Source organism: Barbus barbus, assembly GCF_936440315.1.
Source record: "Barbus barbus genome assembly, chromosome: 33".
Classification (NCBI taxonomy): domain Eukaryota; kingdom Metazoa; phylum Chordata; class Actinopteri; order Cypriniformes; family Cyprinidae; genus Barbus; species Barbus barbus.
Window position 1 is genome coordinate 15,504,775 of NC_136761.1, and position 19,499 is coordinate 15,524,273.

The 19,499-nt window shown below is 39.5% G+C and overlaps 4 protein-coding genes across 5 annotated transcripts in view; 2 read left to right on the forward strand and 2 right to left on the reverse strand.

Moving 5' to 3' along the window:
• LOC306853527 (fermitin family homolog 3-like) overlaps positions 1–19,499 on the reverse strand; it is a 568,382-nt gene that overhangs the window by 206,573 nt on the left and 342,310 nt on the right. The window lies entirely within an intron of this gene.
• On the forward strand, positions 1,915–12,243 carry LOC306852958 (uncharacterized protein). Its single transcript, XM_079390080.1, has 4 exons — positions 1,915–2,555; positions 7,563–7,731; positions 8,826–9,029; positions 9,584–12,243. The coding sequence occupies exons 1-4, from the start codon at positions 2,310–2,312 to the stop codon at positions 11,929–11,931; spliced, it is 2,967 nt and encodes a 988-aa protein (XP_079246206.1). The 5' UTR covers positions 1,915–2,309; the 3' UTR covers positions 11,932–12,243.
• On the reverse strand, positions 12,484–17,983 carry LOC306853009 (tetratricopeptide repeat protein 9C-like). 2 transcript variants are annotated; one of them, XM_079390162.1, is made up of 4 exons: positions 17,846–17,983; positions 15,067–15,391; positions 14,005–14,187; positions 12,484–12,989 (listed from the first exon to the last, which is right to left on the reverse strand). In XM_079390162.1, the coding sequence occupies exons 1-4, from the start codon at positions 17,855–17,857 to the stop codon at positions 12,841–12,843; spliced, it is 669 nt and encodes a 222-aa protein (XP_079246288.1). In that variant the 5' UTR covers positions 17,858–17,983; the 3' UTR covers positions 12,484–12,840. The 2 variants fall into 2 exon arrangements, with proteins under 2 accessions (XP_079246288.1, XP_079246287.1); XM_079390161.1 differs by lacking the exon at positions 17,846–17,983 and adding an exon at positions 15,932–16,077.
• Positions 16,739–19,495, forward strand: LOC306853008 (transmembrane protein 179-like). The gene is made up of 4 exons (XM_079390160.1): positions 16,739–17,250; positions 17,869–18,006; positions 18,257–18,335; positions 18,426–19,495. Exons 1-4 carry the CDS (start codon positions 16,928–16,930, stop codon positions 18,630–18,632), a joined length of 747 nt encoding a protein of 248 aa, XP_079246286.1. The 5' UTR covers positions 16,739–16,927; the 3' UTR covers positions 18,633–19,495.

Genomic DNA, 19,499 nt, shown 5'->3' on the forward strand with positions numbered 1-19,499 from the left:
AAACACAAGCAGGCCTATACTCAAGCAGACCGTTTATGCTGCAGGGTTTGAATACATTCTTTGTATTGAAAAATAGATGAAATCACAAAATTTCAGTCAAAAATTCATGAATCATTGAATGTACCGCATCCAACGTACATATTATATATGCAGCTTATATAATTGAAGAGTTCAAATGCAAAAGCCCTGAGTGCCTTATGAAATTTTCTTCTAAAAATTTTTTTTTTCTCAGGCTCCTATGTTTATGTTCAGTTATTTCACTTTAATGGCAATGAAAACAACCTATTCTTTTGTAGAAAGAAGATAGAACCCATTTTTTTTTCGAATTTTCTAAAAATATTTTATTTTCCAAAGAAAAAAGTAAGTCACGTGGTTAGTTTTGGGTGGATAAATGATGACAGAATTTAAATTTTTGAGTGAACTGTCCTTTGTGTTTTTGTGATGGATGACTGAGCCCCAAACACAATGAGGTTAGTATGTTAAGGACTGCATAGCCATAGTGAAACAGAGCCCAAGCGCCTCAGTGTTTGGAACAAAAGCCAGTTTTTCCACTTACCCCAAGGCCCATCCTCACCATGCTCCCATTCTCAATGAGGTCAAACAGATACGAAATAAACAGTGTATATGCCTGATGGGCATTAGGGTATATGAATCAATAACAAGGCCAAGATAGCAATAGGGTTTGGCATATTAACAAAACTTTTTAAACATACATTTAGACCTCACTGGCTCAACAATATATTTACTAAACTGTGTTTAAAGCATTTAAACTTAACTACACCATGAAATTGAAAAGTTATGAATTTTGATAGATCTGACTTGAAGGTGCTCACATCAGTGTAATGTATGCAAAATAGATTATAAATTATTAGGGATTTTACAAACAGAAATTATTTTTGTGGGAAAAGAGGATAAAAAACCCCCTGAAGTTTGCCAGAGTTTGAGGTTTCACATTTAGTTTGATGGTGTAGCCTATGAATAGTCAAGTTAGTTTTATTTTAGAGAGTGATAAAAGTAAGAAAGAGCTAATATGCAAAAAAAATTGTGCTATAGGCGTGCTTCATATATTTAATTTACACTTAAGATAAGAATACTCTTTCAGAGGCAAATGGATTATAAATTAACAAATTAAATTTGCATACATATGCATCATTCTGAAACAAGTCTTATATTAGCCTATCTATTTATTTTCATCTGATGTTTTCATTTGTGATTTGTTTTCAGTATAATCTAAACTCATATCCAACACGGATAGACCTGTATGGAACATCCAACCTATATTTGTCTAATCTTCCTACTCTTGTGTCAGAGTGATGTGATTAAACGATTACTGATGGAAATCTTGTTTGGTGTGTGTTATTCATGCAGATACTGTCACCTGCTGGTTAGAAACAGTCTTGGTCGTTTGTGTCTACAGTGGATGTACAGTGGTCGCCTGCTATTTGAAACCAACAAAACCAAGCGGATATTTGATCGTTTGGAAAAGTACACAAAGTAGGGTAATGCACGTCATAAAAGCAACAGCATACTCTTTTCAATCACAATGTGGGTCATCATTTTGTTTTTAGTTTATTCGTGATCCAATATTTCTCTAGTAGTGGTTCGTGAATGATTTAAGTGAACGAATCCTTCCATGAACCGACTCATTAAAGTGCGCTAAAGAATCTTTCTAGTGAACGAATTCAAAGACTCATATAGATTTGAGTCACTAGGGTGAATCAAAAAATCTGTTCCGCTCATTTTTAGTCTTTAAATTTGATAAATGAGCACAATTCAAGTTTGTATTAAATATTAGGCAACGCTACAGTCTCAACACAGCAGATTCACATTCCTCGTCTTAAAAAAAGCTGGTCAATTCTGTTCGAAAACTTCCCCGGCCAATCAGCAGCGAGCTTTCGCGTCTCACTCCTCCCCATTCATACTCTTTTCTTCACAGCGGTGAGCTGTGTGCAAGACTGTCGCATATGATTCAATCCACATCATCTTCATCATTATCATCATGAACCCAATGATAGCTGTGGCGTCTCAAAATGGTTTGGTGGGAAAGGATTTTCCGGGGGTGTAAATTAAGACCTTAAAAGTATGCCTTTGTTACATGTGCCTCAGTGCGAAAGTTGAGTTGCGACCGTACTGCATATTCGTGATACATTGTTACGGACTCTGAATTTTAAGCGTCGGCTCCGGTGTTGCTCATGTCGCGCAGCGCTCATGCTGCATTGACAGTCGGTGCTCAGGCTAGAGGCGAGCAGTGAGCCCTCCCGTTCACCGGCGACCACCGCGTCTGCCTCCAACCCGATTTTGCGCGCACAATGGCCGGTCGCCGCGGTTGTGTGAATTCGCTATGGTCAGGGAGCGATCGGGTTCGTATCGGAGAGCGGCTGAAAGCCACTCTGGCAGGCATATTGGAGCTGGACCTTCTCAGAGGACGACAGCTGGAGATGGTGGATGCGGTGCTGGACATGAATGGAGCGCCCGCTCACCAGGGGGAAGGACTGGAGAGCGCCGCCGAGGATTGCGGCGCCGAGGATTGCGCCGCAACCTCCCGCAGGCAACAGGTCAGTGGGGACGTGGGAAATTCCGAAGGAACATAATGTTCCTCGTAATTTTAACTTTGATCTCCTGTTCGAGGTGGAACCCTGCTGGTGGCACCTGCTAAGCGTTTCGGTGACAGTGGCATCCAGTGGAGCTCAGGTTGCATGATCTATACAGGACGTAGCTGTGTTTACATTCCAGAATTGAACACACCTTTTTCTTAAACGTTACGTGTCAAGGTTGAGTTGGAGTGCACAGCTATTTTAGGCCCCTGCATACAATGCATGTTGATTGCACCAATACAAAATACCTTCTAGTGGAAATTATATGGGGGGAGTGGGGTAAGCTGTGTAAGTTTGCCTCTGGGAAAGGAAAAATGGTCTAATATGTCCAATTATATATCAGGAAGCTTGTTTTCAAGTGAAATGAGAAAACATCTAATAAAAATTTGAAATATGACTTCTCCGAAAAAGATAGTGGTTTCATGTTGGGGGTAAGTTGAATCATTGCAAAGTGAACAGTTTACATTAAAAATATACTCAACCAGTTTAATAATATGTTAGTCTCATTCCAATGTCTTAGTTTTGTAAATACCAGCCTGAACATTTTTAATATTTCAAATATTTGATTGTACATGAAATGTAACATTTTGCAGTTGTAGTTTTAGTAACAGTTCCATATTTTTGACTAATTCAACATTACGGGGAAAATGCTTTATTTAATAATGAAATAATTTGCACAAATTTTACATGGTTTTGTACTCAGGCAATTCACCGGCTGAATAAATTTGCTTTGATACGAAATTAATTTCACCTGCTATTTAGAAAAAAATACTTTGGCATGCAAAAGAGAAAACAAAGTAAAAAGATTGCTCAAAAGTTGGCAACTGTAAATAAAGTCTCTTTCTAAACGTGATAAGTGTTTTGTGAGTGGCACAGTTTACCCACTGGCACATCTTACCCCACTATCAATCCCTTTTTAATCTACACATACTGTGTCTGTATGTTGTACAGACTGTTCAGTAACAAAATGTCGATTTTTGTCATGGTGATGTGGCAGGGCTCTTGACCAGGTATGGAGGACTAATAACAGGTGCAGTTCAGGTGTGTGCTTGTGTAATGAGAGAAGGAGGGACAATAGGAGCACCATTGTGTGTTTTAATATAATGGACAATGTGCAAGTGAACTCAAGTGAAGCCACAAATGTGAAATGCATTTAATAGTGGCAAGTAGCTCATAAATTATTTCTCATGTCCTTCATTTATTATAGGGCATTTATATAATTATCCGGGATCTCCTAGATCAAAGTGATGTGATTAAGAGCGTTTCTTTCATGGCATTTAAAATTGTTTTCGCAATTTCAAAAGGCTTTTGAAGGACACTTACAAGTAGCCATTCAGTCCAGCAAAATGTGCGCATGAGAAACAGCAATATGTATCATGAGACAAAAGTATTAGTCATCATCGGGGGCAATGTTGTTGCCTCTCCACCTACGTGACTTCCATTTGCATAAACACCACATGGAGAAATGTTTCTCTTGTCGGCGTCACAGATATCACCTCTCCTCTGCTACCCGCTGAGGGAGAGAGAGGATGGAGGGAAATGGAGAACGGGGGTGTGCCATGCAGTGCAACTGATATGTTAAACCCTTGCTAGGATGGACTTCTGTGCAATGGCTGAATGCAGCATCAGATTTCATAGCTAATATGCATATTTAATTTTACTGATGTTTATTTATTAGACGGTTCCAACATATAATATGTTTTTCAGACAAAGAGTGGATTGCTCTGATTCAGTGGCTGAAAAGCTGTCTTCCTGCTGCCTCCCACAAGACTCACCTTGTTATTAAAATATGACGTTAAGCCATTTCCTGTGTCAGTGAGGTAATTGAATGAGTAATTCCTCTGTCAATGGAACTGATGGCCAGACTGGGTATTCATCTCATTATTTCCATTATTTTATGTCCATTTGCATCTTTAGCCTCATATAATGTAGTTTCCATGTGCCAGAGCACTCCTTCATGAATTGATCGGTAGCTGGAAAATGGCCAGTGCACCCTGCGTGAGACCCGTATCAGGTTTCCCCCATTGAGCAAATGCTTCTTCCAATTCCCCTCCAGATGAAATGAAATAAATTGCAACTGTATACCGGGATAATGCAGTATAGATTCTGTCTAGATGTGCACATGTGTATATAAACAAATTTGTACTTTGGAGGCAAATTATATGTCTTTACGCATTTAATTCAGTGTTGGCAAGGAAAAATGAAACTGAAGTGAGGGTGACTATATGTCGTCTTATTCCTCGACATATCCTGGCTGGAATTGTCTAAAATGTCCAAGTGTTGATTTTATTTTCCTGATCTTTTTATATTTGCTGAAGGTAATGACTGAAAAGTAGTTTGACCAGTAGCATGCAGGCATTGCACATAATTGATCCAGTTGCGGTGTGCGAGAAGGTGGGATCTACAGAGAACGGTCAAACCGATGCAAATGTACATATAATGTATGAGGACTGTAGAGAGAAATGTAAAGAGGAAAACAAAGTCAAAACCCAGGTATTTTAAGCAATTTAGAAATCCTGAGCCAGATATGTCTGGTAAATAGAGGTTGTATGGTCACCCTAGATGTGTTTTTTTGTCAAATGCATGTGAAAATGTCAATGCACGTGTTGGTTCATATTCAACCAGCAAAGAGAGAGTCAAAGTATTGCTGCTAAATCGGATGTGTGGGCGAGGAGAGGAGAAGGAGAGTGAGAAAGAGAAGGAGAGAGAGGGCAGGAAGAGAGGAGAGGCCTGACAGTTCTCTGAAGTGAAGTGGGGGAGGCAGTTATATCCAGGAGTGGTGGTGGTGGTTGGGAGGGGGTCTCACATAAGAGATGCCTCCTTCATGCTGTTCCTCTCACTAGGCAACCCATCCCCCGTGCTCTCTACTTTTCTTCAAAACTAATTTTTTTGCTATCTAGTTTCTTTATGCCCCCCCTCCATGAGTTTTCCACCTTCATCTTTTTCATCCCTGAATGTCCTGCTCACTCTTTACTCTGTGTGTTTTTCCTTCCATATATATTTTTAGAGTCCAAGACAGGAATTGTGGGTAAACTGCTGGAGCAGAGATAAGCCTGGTCAAAGTCTGTCTTTCAATACCCATTATCCCCCGTCTTTTCTCCCTCTCTCCTTTGTTTCATCATCTGTCTTTCTCCGTTCTCTGCTTATTAACAGCCCTCCCCCGACTTTATTTCATTTTGCCAATGCATCACCTTCATTGTCTGTGTAAAAGTCTGACAGAAGGTTTATCAGACTTAACAGGATATGCACAATAGTCACTTGGTTTGATGGGATTCCTCAGAAGTGCTGCAAATGAGATTCCTTGCAACGGGGGGAGGTTGGGGATCACAAACAACTAACCCCATAAACACTTCTTGTAGATTAGTGATTCAAAACTTCTGAACTTTAACCAAAGCTTTCCCTTGATGGACCTCAGTTTACCAGTCCTTTAAAATCCTCTCAGGAAGCAGGCTTATACATGATAAAGTCACCGGCTAATGATGTGGTTTCTCCTTACAGGTGTACTGTTTTGTAAATAAATACATCACAGATACATGATTGTATCCTGGTATTAACATCTGTGTCTGGTGATCCGATCACAAGTGGTCAGCTGAGACAAATTGCTGTTTACATTAATGCGTCTCAAATGCACCTCCAGTGAACTACTGTGATCGTATTTCGAGATGAGGATCTCTGATTTCAGGACTACGTACATCACTCATTTTATAAATGTGTTATTGCATGTTGATGAAGCACAAAAAAAGTTCACAGCACAAAGCACAATATAAAATCTAATTTTAATTGTGGACATTATGTCTTGATGGGAATTCTGTAATTTTACTTGAGCATATTAAAGGGATAGTTCACTCAAAAATGAAAATTCTGTCATTAATTACGCATCTTAATGTTGTTCCATACCCTTAAGACCTTCGATCATCTTCAGGAACACAAAATGAGATATTTTTGATGAAATGTGAGCGCTCTCTCACCCTGTATAGACAGCAACACAACTGAAATGTTTAAGCCCTAGAAAGGTAGTAAGGACATAGAAATAGTTAATGTGACATCAGTGGTTCAAGCTTAATTTTGTGAAGCTACAAGAACACTTTTTGTGTGCAAAGAAAACAAAAATAATGACTTCATTCAACAATTTCTTCTCTTCCATGTCAGTCTCCGCTGCGTATTCAGTGGTGTTACGTTGCTGGAGGGTCAGTTAATTATTAAAATATTTATTTTTGTTCTGAAGATGCACCTCCTTGCATCTTACATGCAAGGAGGTGCATGTAAGGAGGTCTTACAGGTTTGGAACGACATGAGGGTGAGTAATTAATGACGGAATTTTCATTTTTGGTTGAACTAACACTTTAAATGAAATGGAATCCCAAAAATAAAAATTCTCTAATTTACTCACCTGTCATACCACCCCAAAAGTATATGACACTCTTTTTTTCAGATTAGCAGAAACAAAGATTTTCATAAATAATAATCCATCTATGTGGGTTCATAATGCAAGTGGATGTTTCCCTGAAAGTTAACACTTCAAAAAACACACAGTGTGTGGATTCCTTGATTCATAAGTGTGAACCCAATCGATAAACCAGTGTGTTCTGAAGTGAAGCGATTGGTGTGTGTGAGAAAAATACTAATATTTTAAATGTTTTAAACTATAAACCATCTGATGTAGCACTTCACAACACTCTGCGTAATCCAGATTTTTTAATCAGATGGTTATTTTCTTCTAAAAGCATTTTTAAAAAAGTTAAATCCTTTTGTTTTGGTGAAATAATTGATTTGACAGGTGGGTCCTTCGCTGCTGTCATGATTGACATTCACCTACATTTCACTGCTGGTTATACTCTGTATAATTGTGTATGTGACAAATAAAAAAAAATCTTGATGCATCATGATCGTATGTTAATACCAGGTGTAAACGGGGTCTTTGTGTCTTCACCTTATCTTGTAGTAGCATGACTCCTCCATCTGTTTCAGAGTCTGTCGACTGCAAACCCTGATCTGTCTTGCCTCGGCATGACAGGAGAGGGGATAAGCTCACGCTGGTCCACGCTGTCCTGGGACATCCCGTCTGATCTGCTGTCCTCTTCCACTCCAGACTTCCCTGGCACAACACCGCTTGACTGCGACTCTAGACCCAGCTCAGGTGCTTGTACTCCAAATTCCACAATAATAAACCTTTGGTGTTTTTTAAAGAACAGTTCAGAATGTCTTTGTGTGGATACTTAAACCTGTAGCAAAGACCGCTTGAAATATCTCATGTCAAGATGCTTCTCTAAATCTTTTTTTTTCACCAAGAGGAATTGTGTGATTAATCATTGTTCCACAGTATTGTTTCCCTTTTTAGTATTTGGCATTTGAAGCGTTATATAATTATTTAGTCACAGTGGGTTATTCTTGGTATAGTATTTTATTCAGCAGTGTTAGTCAAAACCTGGTATGAAAAGATGACTAATATGAAACCTATATTAAATATCATAAAATGTAAATACTAAGATTTATAGTCAGAAAATCCATGAACACTGACTGGTAACTAGGGGAATTGAAGACACCCAAAGAACAAAATTTAATATGAGGTATTTACATACAGTCAGATTTGTTGTCTCTCTGCATCCAATACAAAGTCAAGACATGATACAGCTTAAAATATGTAATATTGTTTTGTTTTTGTATGTAAGATACAATGGAATATCCAGATATTCAGAGAAACAATAAATCTTATATTCCGAAATAATATATCTCAGACCAAAATAACAATGTTTTGATAGTGCCACAAAACCACAGATGGCTCTCTTAGCTTGGATAGGAGAACATCGAAAAGATGATACACTTCAGCGCTTTGTGATAAGATTAACCGTACACAACAAAATGGAACCATTTTGGATAAACTATGTAGAGATTCTTCAATCGGTCGAACTATGTGAAATACCTAAATCAAAAGCAGTTATCCTTTAAGCCCTCCCTGAGAAATGAGTCCTGCGTGAAATAGTAATACATTTCACACAAGTGCATGACTCATAGCTTGGATAGCTTGGGGCTCTGTTTGAAACAAATGATTCAGTGTTGACCTTTCAACTTCAACATGACACATAGTTTCTGTGTTTTTGGCAGTTCTCTTTTTACTTTGGCAAACATTAACCCTGGCTTTTTATGGCAAACCATCATTTATGTCATGCGTCACCCCTGAAGCACTGCTCCCCCTAACGCTCTTAACTTCATCTGTCATTCTCTTGTCCGCAGGTTTTTACTCTGTCAGTGGGAGTTCTCTGTCAGACTCTTGTTACTCCGTATCCAGCGAGACGGCTCCTGGAGGGTCAGTGAAAGTCAGCTGTAGGCCTCGCTCATTGGATCAAAGTGCCACTCATTGGAGGGAGGCTGAGTCTCATAGTACAGGGTGTCCTGAGGGCACAGTGGAGAAACAAGAAAGAAGGCCCTTTTCTACTGGTATGACTTGTGATCTTAAAAAAAAAAACCATGTCTGAGTCATATTTCAGTCAAAACCCAAAAGAAAGAACTTAAAAACCCATTTGCCCATTTATATATGCAAAAATAGTTAGAAATACTTATACATGATGGTAGGATTTGTTGTACATTTGCTTTTTTTTCAAGATCATTTAAATACTTATAAAAATCATAAATCATACTATAATAAGCTTGTAAAATAGTAATGAGCATTTAATGCGAAACAATATTTGCTAGTAATAGGAATTAAAAACTAAAAGTACAACAAAAATGTAAAATGTCCATATGCATAATTATTATTTACAGTAATAAATTTGTTGGGAATGCAAAAAAAAGAAAAAAAGTTAATGGAAAAAAAATAGTACCCTAATTTTTATGCAATATATTTGTAAAATATATTGTTTAATAAAATATATTTTTAATAATTTGGTGTTTTTGATTTGATGCTGTTTTTTAAATTAAAATCTTTACATAATTTATTGTATACTAAATAAGAAGAATGTAAATAACAAACTTTTTTTGTTCTTTATGAACAGGGGATCTCGAGCTCAATAGCCTCATGTTCCTGACAGACCTTTGTTCCACTTTGGGAGGCATTCATGCCGGCTCTCTTTTACCCTCTTCCAACTCCAGTCCACAGCTTCAGCTGGACCCTAAATTTTGCTCTGACCTAGTTTCTCGGAAGACAAAAGAGGTGTACCCTTACCCTAGTCCACTTCATGCTGTGGCCCTTCAGAGCCCCCTGTTCACCACCTGTCAGGAACCTTCCCCCACCCGCCTCTCCCCCAGTCCAGAGAGCGAGCAGCCTGTGGAGCCAGGGCTTGAGCAACCTCCTGAGAAGGGCCAACCCCCAGCCTCTCCTTCCTTTACTCAGCTGGAGCAATATATCAACAGATTAGTCCATCAGTATCACTGCAGGGTGGCCACTGAAACTTCCAGTCGTGGACCCCAAATAAACATCGCAGGTGCTGGTTATGAGGGGATTCACCCAAGAAGTGCTTCCTCCTCCAGCCTGTCCGGAGGGAGTGTTACTCCTTGCAAGTCTATCCTTGGCAATTCAGCGAGGGTCAGCCTCAGCAGTATTGGTAAACGCACAAGTCGCAATTCCGTCAACCTAGGAAACTTGCCCTCCGTGACAGGGGAGGATTTCAACATCAGCTTCCACTTAAATCTGAATTTGAACCTGAATCCAAACCTTAACAAGAATTTGAGTATTGATGCTAAAAATGTGAAAGAAGAGGTCTCAGGATCATGTGGGCATCTCTCCGCAAGTATAGTCACTCCAACTGCCTCCCCTTCCTCTTCGACGTCCACCATCACCAGCACTCCAAACTGGAGCAGGAGACCAAGGATCTCCACCTGCCCTTCCTCTGTGAACAATAGAGGGTCTCTGGAGATAACTGGAAAGAGCTTTGGGCAAATGGGATTCTCTAAGTCCCTAGACTGGAGTGGAGCCTCAAGGGAAGAGGCAGAGGGTTGTCCTCCAACCAAAGCTTCAGACAGCCCTCCCAAACTTAATGAGGACTCTGCAGTTGTATGTGAAATCTCTCGTGTATCTGGCCTGCCGAGATCTGTAGTTCTTGGCTTGATGGAGGAGGGGGTGGAGTTGGATGCAGAATGTTTTAGGAGTGAACGAGAAAGAGGTGTAGGGTCTGCATCTCCAAGTAACGTTCCTACACTGCACTCCTCCCGCTCATCATTTCAGCACCCATTTGGATTAGATCTAACTAATCTGACACCAGCATCAAACGCCTGGGCAGGTGCAGGCACTGGTCAGGATTATATATCTCAACAGCATCGCCTACAAGTTTCATACTCCGATTGCCATTCGGCACTGACATCACAGTCAGGTAGCCCTCGTTCGGACAATTCTGGTCCCACTCCTACACGTTCTTCTCCCATTCTGCCTGTCCCACATAATCAATCAGACTCTGCCTCCTCTCCAGGCTCCTCCCACACCAGAGTCCACTCCCCTCCTCGGCTACTTTCAAATTCACCCTTCACTCCGGCCCAGCTTTCAGTATTTCGTCGTGACTCCCCATCTCAATGCTCTCTTCCACGCTTTCACCCATGTAGTTCCCCAATGGAGGGTCCCATTCGGCCTCATGGAGGTTCCCTCAGGCAGAGCGCAGGGGCTAGGTGGAGGCCTCAAGATAGAGGGTGGAGGAGGAGTGGGGATGGAGAGCGGCTCTATCAGGGCAAACATGCCTCAAGAGAACTTGTTCGAGCATCCACAGTTAGTAGCTATTCGGGCAGGGACTATGGCACCGGATGGGAGGATGAAAGAAACACTGAAACACCTAAAAAGGGTGGAAAGTTTTGGAAGGGATTCGAAACAAGATTTTGGGGACGAGAGGAGGAGGAGGAGCGAGATGAGAGAGCTGGAGGATTTGGTTGGAGGCACACCTCGTTGAAAGAAACATCGTCCAGTAGGCAAGATCAAAGGGGGAACAACTCGAAAAAGAAAGGTACGAGTTGGGATAGTCGCAGTTCCAGCCTCCGGTTGTCCAGGCGAACATTATTTCGAAGCGAGTCTCAGGGAATTCTCGAGCCACATTCTCAGAAACGGGAAAGCAATCAGTGGCGTTCCTCGTTTGAGATCAGCCGTGCAGGACGGGGCTCTGAACGTGCTTGCAATCTTGTGAGGAAGGAGGGGAAACATCATTCTTCGACTGCCAGTCTTTTCCATCTCTCTCGCTCCCAGAGCCTGGAGGGAAGCAGTCACTCACTTTCTCCTCTTTCATCCCCGTCGTTCTCGCCCTCGCCACCCCCATCAGCTCCTCTCACCCGTTCCAGATCATTCCGTGACCTTGGAAGGAAAGTGTTTGGCTCTATGAGGTCCCTCAGTTTCAATAAAAACCACAAGTCAAAAAAGAAAGATTAGTATGAACATTTCAAAATGGTAGAAGCCAAGCTGCCAACTTAGAAAAATTAGCTTACGATTTTCTCTCATTCTGCTTGTTTAAATGCTTCTGCATGCTGTGCTAAATAAATGTCTATGTTCACTCTTATGGTCATAGTGCTGGTGTTGTTTTTACAATGAACATGATACAAAATACAAAATACTGACCAAATACAAAAAGAAGTTGTTTGAACTTATGCTCAGGACTTTGAAAAAAAATATAGAATTTGAAATGATTGTTCAAGTGCTGAAACTAATGAAATGATGAAAAATCAATAAAAGTATTTCCAATTTAAAACGATCCTTACTGATTTGCTTGGCAACGAATGCATGTTGCTACTGCTGAGTGAAATGTTTTATGGTACAATAGGATTACATGAGATCTCGCATACAAAAATCTGCTGTCATAGACCTGCATTAAATGTCTTATCACAGCATTTCCATAATCATATTAGCATAAATCCATTAACAATCGAACAACAGCTTTTGAGCATTCTGTTTCAAATGGCAAATAAATTATGCATAGAGTTCTTTCAAAAATATTTATTAGGATGACTAAACAAAAGATGAGAACTTTCATCTGAAAAAAAAAAAACAGATACATAACGGGAAGAAACAATGCAAAACAGAAGCAGCTAGACAGTGTATTAGCCATACAAGACCAGAGTACAATGCATTTAAAGTGCATTAAAATTCTTGATCAAGCTGCCATGTTGCACCAGATTTCAGCCACACATCCAGTCCTGCTACTGGACCTTCAACACCAGTAAATGCCATATGTAGCAAATTATCCATGCCCTGAAGCAAAACATCCCAGTTTCTTCCTGGTGACATCAGCTCAAGCTTCATTTAACTTGATGTATGTTCCTGCTGAGTCATCTATTTGTCTGTTTAGACCAATTTCTGGGTCTTCTCCTCTGCTAACTGCTCTTCACCCTGTTTCTGCTTGCTGAACATGCCTTTGTACAGTGCCTTCTCTTTCTGATAGTCTTGGCTGAGTCTCTCCTCCACTCGCTGCAGCTGTCTCTTTACATCAGGATCTGAGAAATGGAGAACAGGACGATATGAATGCCTCATTATTTCCAATCTAAGCACTGACATCAACTTTGAATGCAGATGTGAAACAGCAGTTCAATCAAAGGCTACAGAGCAGAGATGTTTGAACTTACTACCTCTTAAGAAAATGGATGCATCCACAAAATGTAATAACACAACACTGCATTACGTAACAGGCTCCCACACTGTATTCCCTTGTGAAAACTAGCTGAAAATCCCTGGCAGCATATTAATTAGACCAGTATTTTCCAACCTTTAACTCAGGGAATTTTTTTCATGTCATGTATTCTGACATGCACATTTAAACGTATGCACACATACATTTTTATTTATTTAATAGGACAAGCAAACTTGTGAAGATAGGCAACAGATAAAGCAAAATAAATGAGCGTGGAATACTGTGGAAAATTTGTTTATTAACTTATCAAATGACCAGCCCAGTTATATTTAATGGGAATCATGTGTCTGGCTTTGTTTTCAGCAAGCAGTGTTATATCAAATCATATGATTATCATTGTACACCTTCAATATGTATAGCATGCTGAGAATTGTCACTTATTCTGTGTGGCATTTAACCATAATTAGATGCCTGTTCACACAGGACACATTCTTGCATTTAAATATAGCTGAAGGAAAGGAAGAGAATGCAGGGATCTTGTGACATGTTTTTGAACTATTTTTAACTTGACTTTGCTCATGGCACGAGACACTGACAAAATAGCTAGACAAAAGCAAATATCTGAGACCCACATAGACAGAGATAATTTAAATATTACGTAGACAGAATGCAGTAAGTGAACGAGCCACTGCTATTTTTATTTTTTCTCAGCTAGACATCGGTGTTTCTATCATAACGATAATTTGACCAACTTAATCCAGCAAAATCAATTAGCTCCACTAACTCAATTTGGTAACCCCTAGGAGAGCTCTGGCGACCCCTGGTGCAGGTTGGCGAATGATCAAACAGACAAGAAAGGTGGGATGTGGTTGGTTTTTTACCGTTTGGTTTCCCTCTGCTGGCCTGTGTGAGGTAATGTCGAGCAGTCTGAGCATCACCCAGCTCTAATGAGGCCACTCCAGCTCTGTAGAGGGCCTTAATGTCACCTGACCTCCAATGGAGCACTTTCAGACTGTACTCTAACACACGGCCATAGTCCACCAGCTCTCGCTGCAGCAAACATGCTGTGAAACACACAAACAGGTAAAGAGGAGAATGCTTCCCCAGACAAGATTTACAAACACTACCACTCAAAACTTTGTTGTCAGTAAGATTTTTGAAAGAAGTCTCTTATGAGACTTAAAGGCTGAATTTATTTGGTTAAAAACACAGTAAAAACATTAATATTGTGAAATACAATTAAAATATCAAATACATTTTAAAATGTGATATATTCCTGTGAAGGCAAGCTACACGTGTGGTACATTTTTCTGATGAGCGCAAAGTTAAAAAGAACAGTAATAACTAGAAATCTTTGTAAAATCATAAATCCCTTTACTGTCACTTCTGAGTTTAGTGTGTCCTTATTGAACACAAGTATACATTTCTTAAATTTTTTTTAAAAACTTTGACCACAAACTTTTGAATGGTAGTGTTTAATAAAGCAAGATCTCTTCTGCTATGGGTGATCATGAGATCAAGGACAAAGTTAACAGGATTTTGTTTCCCGTTTCTCGTATGATTAACTGCTATGGTTAGAGGTTTTAATGTGGTCAATATGATGAGATGCCAGCAAACAGTGAGAGCAAACAGGATCCTAGTAATGGGGGTAAAATAGATGGAAACTATTATGCTGAGATAGACAGAAATGGAGATATTTGGTTCGGTTTCAAATCAATAGGAAATGGTTAAACCAAATAGTATGACAGATAATAATAATAATATGATAATGCATGACCAATGATGATACCTAGCCTAGCCTGCCCGGTAAGAAACTGTTCCTATATACGTGCTTAAAAATGCAAAATGCCTGCAAAATTATTACACTTTAGTGTGGTTTAATTCAGTACCAAAGCATTACCACCTCACACCGCCACAGTATCTCTTTTGGAAGAAATACAAACCTCCTAAATTGTTATAGCAGTCTACTTGAGTGCTCCTCAGCAGGTCCTCCTGCTCCTGGCTCAGTTTAGGCACCTGAGCCCCAAACCCTTGCAGGGCAGAGGTCACCTCAGAGTCCAGGCCACGGAGAAAGAGCAAAGCACGATGATAACGACCAATGGCAGTGCGCACATTTTTCTCCCGGTAGAATGCATTCCCCTCTGTCTTTAACCGAACTGCGTCCTGGAGTTGCGACTCCAAACGGGAACCAGATGATCCTCCAGTGGCCCCCAAACATGACGATGCACCGGCCTCTGCCCCTTCATCCCCTGCAGTAGGCTCTAAAACCTGGCACACATAACCAAAATAAGAGTTGACAACACAAAACTACTGCATTATTAACCCTAAATGTAGCCACAGCCTCTGCATCAGGAGACCAGTCTGTCCATTCATTATATGCTGGTTTTAGAAAATTAAGAAAGGTCTCCCATCCTGGCCAAGCCAAACCAGTGTATATCTGGTCTTCCAGTATGACCAGGTGAAAAGTAAAACCATCTTAACCAGGCTGGGAGACAAATGAGCACAAGCAAACCACCTTAGGCTGTTCCCAACAGAACACTCATCATTTTCATGTTCATTCATTAGCTGTGTAGTTGACAGTTTTAAACGCTCACTAATAAATATATCAAATCAAACACGCTCATGAAATCTAAGTACATATACCAGAATTCACATCATTGAAAAAGTCGTAACTTTTTGAAACTGAAACACACTATTTCAATGAATTTTAACTGCTCCCCGCACAGCATGCAGCTTTTGCAGCACTCGCCTAGCTTTTATCACATAGAAAAGCAAACAACACATCAAGTATCTTTTTATTTTTTTTACCTTTTCGTCCATAGCGTTTAAAGCTTTAAAAGGGTTGCAGTCTGCTTAGAAGCCAGCTTAATAAAGAAAATATTGTTGGGACGCGAAAGAAACAAATCTTTGACACTCTTCTTCGTGGTTGTTATGGTTGCAGCATTGCATTTGTCAATACTACCCCCTACCGGTAGAATATTAATAGCGCAAACTCATATGAGCGATTTACATAATTACACTACATCATATACATTTTAGATCTACAATCATCTACAGCTCTAAAACTTAATGAACTAATGATTAAAAAATACTTCACATGTAACACACAAGGAAACAAAAACACAAGAAAAAAACCCACATAAATTAAAATGATATAACTATCTAAAATTATATATGTACATCATTTAAAATGTATTTATATAATATAAACATCAATAATGAATGATTAAAAGAAAAGCACTGACAGGTAGAAAAAAGTAGATCTTCGCGAATAGGATCTTGTTTTATTGTGTTTTGGGAATGTGTCACATTTTTATTATTATTTAAATATAGAAGCGAGTCTGTTTGAACGAGAAAAAAAAGTTAGAGAGTAGAATTTTAAAACTTCGATATACGTTTCTATCTGGATCTCACATTTGAGGCATCAAAACGGTGGGTATAAAATATCTAGCACTTTTTTTAAATTATAAAGCGAGTCTGATTATGGATCCAGACCACTTATCAGTTTCCATTGGTAACACATTTTTAATTAAATGTCAATTAAATATTTAGATAAAATGAAATCATATTTGAAAGATGCAGTTTATGGTGCAGCACGTGAGGCGCGTGCGAGAGTGCGTCACAGTCGGAGTTCAGAGCAGCGCTGGACCGTTGGAGGGAGGAGTCACAAACACACTCTGCTGCTGGAAAATTCCACTGATTGTTTGAGGTCTACATTTGCAGGTAAACAAACAAACGTCGAGATTCCAGCAGGTAAGGTAGGCTACACTCGTCTAGCGCCGCCTGAGACTCATTTTCGGGAACATGGAGCTGGATCGGCGGCTGCTGCTGGCTCATTGCGCCGCGCACGCCCTGTCCGTTATAGCGGGACTCCTGGTGATCGTGCCGCTCGCTCTAAACGGATCCGCTTTCAAGGGGAGGTGCGCGCTGTTTAGTCAGGGCTTCTGGAGGACGGAGAACCTGACGCTGGCCGAGGGAGAGTCCACAGAGGTCACTCATCTGGTGCTGAAACAATGGGGTCCGTTAGCGGCGTGCCAGTTCGCCACATTTGTAGGTGTTTTCACCGTGCTGTACGGCGCTGTTCAGGGCTGGAGGAGCCTGTTCTACCTCCATCAACGGCACGACGAGTGAGTCTGAACAATGTGACATAAAACTTAAATAAATACTATTAAAACATTAGAATGCTACATTCGTTTATGGTACTAATACATACCTATGTTACTAGTACAGGCATATTTTATTAACATTTAATATAGAAGTAAAAAAATGAATAAAATGATACAATAATTTGATTATTATATATATTGTCAGCTTAATGTTTTTTAAATGTTTGTGCATATTAAAAAATATGTAGTTTTATATTAGTTAAATATTTGATGCAATTACAATATATAAATATATATTTTAAGTATATTATACAGTTATTTGATAAAGTTTTAGAATATATAATTCAGTTTAATGCTATTTAATATTCTGCATATTAAAAATTAAATGTTTTATGTAAATGCAATATATAATTATACATATATTTAATTACTTTCAATTGATAAATATTAAAGGAATCTCTCACACACACACATATGCTTTTGTTTATATTAAGTAAAATTTAATTCACATTTTGCATAAAAATATATAAAATATATTTTGTATACAAATTTTATATATATATAAATAAACAACACTTTAAATAGAGATTATTATATGGTTATTGGAGAGACCAACCATGGTAATCATTTTCCCTCCAGCACGCTGTTCTCTGCCTTCCTCACGCTGCTGCTGAGTCTGTGTGTGCTCTTCCTCTCCGGAGGGGCCAGTGTTACTCTCACCCTGGGCCTGGTGTCCTGGTGCAACACCGTTACGGACCACAACACCAGACCCTACAGGTACACAAACCTTTAAATCTATAAGCTGATGGGAAGATTGTTTGTTTGTGTAGCAATTCACACAATATATATAGTTTCAAAGCAGCTTTAGAGACTTGATTATGGTCCAAAATCATAAAAAGCATGCTGAAATCATATTTAATAAAAAAATGCAATGTTTACTGTTTAATACACGTTTCATGGATGAATGAAATGCCTGCATAATGTTGTCCCATAGTGATGTATTTAATGATTCTCTCTGTCTCTGCAGTTGTGCTGAGTCACAGTCAGTTCCTCTATATCTGGACGTTGAGACATCCTCGTTCTACTCTGAGCTCAATTGTGCGCAGGTAAAGGAGCAATTGAAGTAACTCAGTTTAAAAAAAAACAGGCATATTTTACATGGAAACACATTATTGTAAGCGTGTCTCTCTTTGCAGATCTCTTTGTGGTGCGTAACGGCTCTGTGGTTGGCTCACTCTATTTTGTCCTTCCTGAGGCTCTACCATTCCCACAGTCAGCAGATCAGCCGACCGTGTTTATCCAGGGAGAAGGAACTCCTCCTGGGCCAAACTCAAGTGGAGTGTCCCATTAATCATCCACAGCCACACTCGCACCCTTCACACACTCCCAGTGTTTTTATGTAATAATACAGTGTTCATAGAAGTTGCACTTTGAGGTTGATCTAATGCCAGTTTTATTGATTGAAAAGACTGGCCCAAGATTAGCATAAAAGGGAATTAACTTCTAATCTAAACAGACAATCCCACAATTCTCATGCATGTTACACCTCAGTAACTGGAATTAGCCTTGGTTCCATCTATTTGTTACTTTTTATGCATTTTATGCACTTAGTGCTTACATTGAGGTAAAATGTTTTGTGCGCACCCATATATAACTTTGCCATAAATGTCAAAGGATTCTCAAATATATATGATGTATTGCACTATTAATACATTGCTCTTGCATATGCAAGATATCGTCTAACTTTATATGTTCAGCCATATAATGTGAACTTTAAGTGAATGGGAAGGAAAGACTAGCCTGTTGCATGTGCTCAAGTCTGACCCATGCTTGTTTTGTACTGTGAATGCATACAGCGTGACTTTTTGCATAGCCAATGGTACTGTCACTTAAACCAGACGTTCTCCTAATAAGGTGAAGGTTTCTTATATGAAGCTGTTTGCGTTGATGCATGCTCCTGGTTCAAAATCCACTTTTGCTGGATATGGCATTGTGTAATTTATGTGATGGAAATTCAAAGTCAAGGAGAAGCTGGAAAACATTTGATGGAATGTCAAGAATGTTGCTCCTCCTTTTTGAATCCTGAACCTTTGACCTGGAGGATTGTTGTGAAACACAAACAGCGGAGTAAGAAACAGGAGGGAGATGAGAGAGAACTGTTCATTTATGGTTTGGAAATGTGATGATGCTTGTGTTCTTTACTGCTGTTTGTATCCATTATGTCCTATTTATAAGCTCTTTTTACTTGAGTAAAGGTAATAGAACATGGC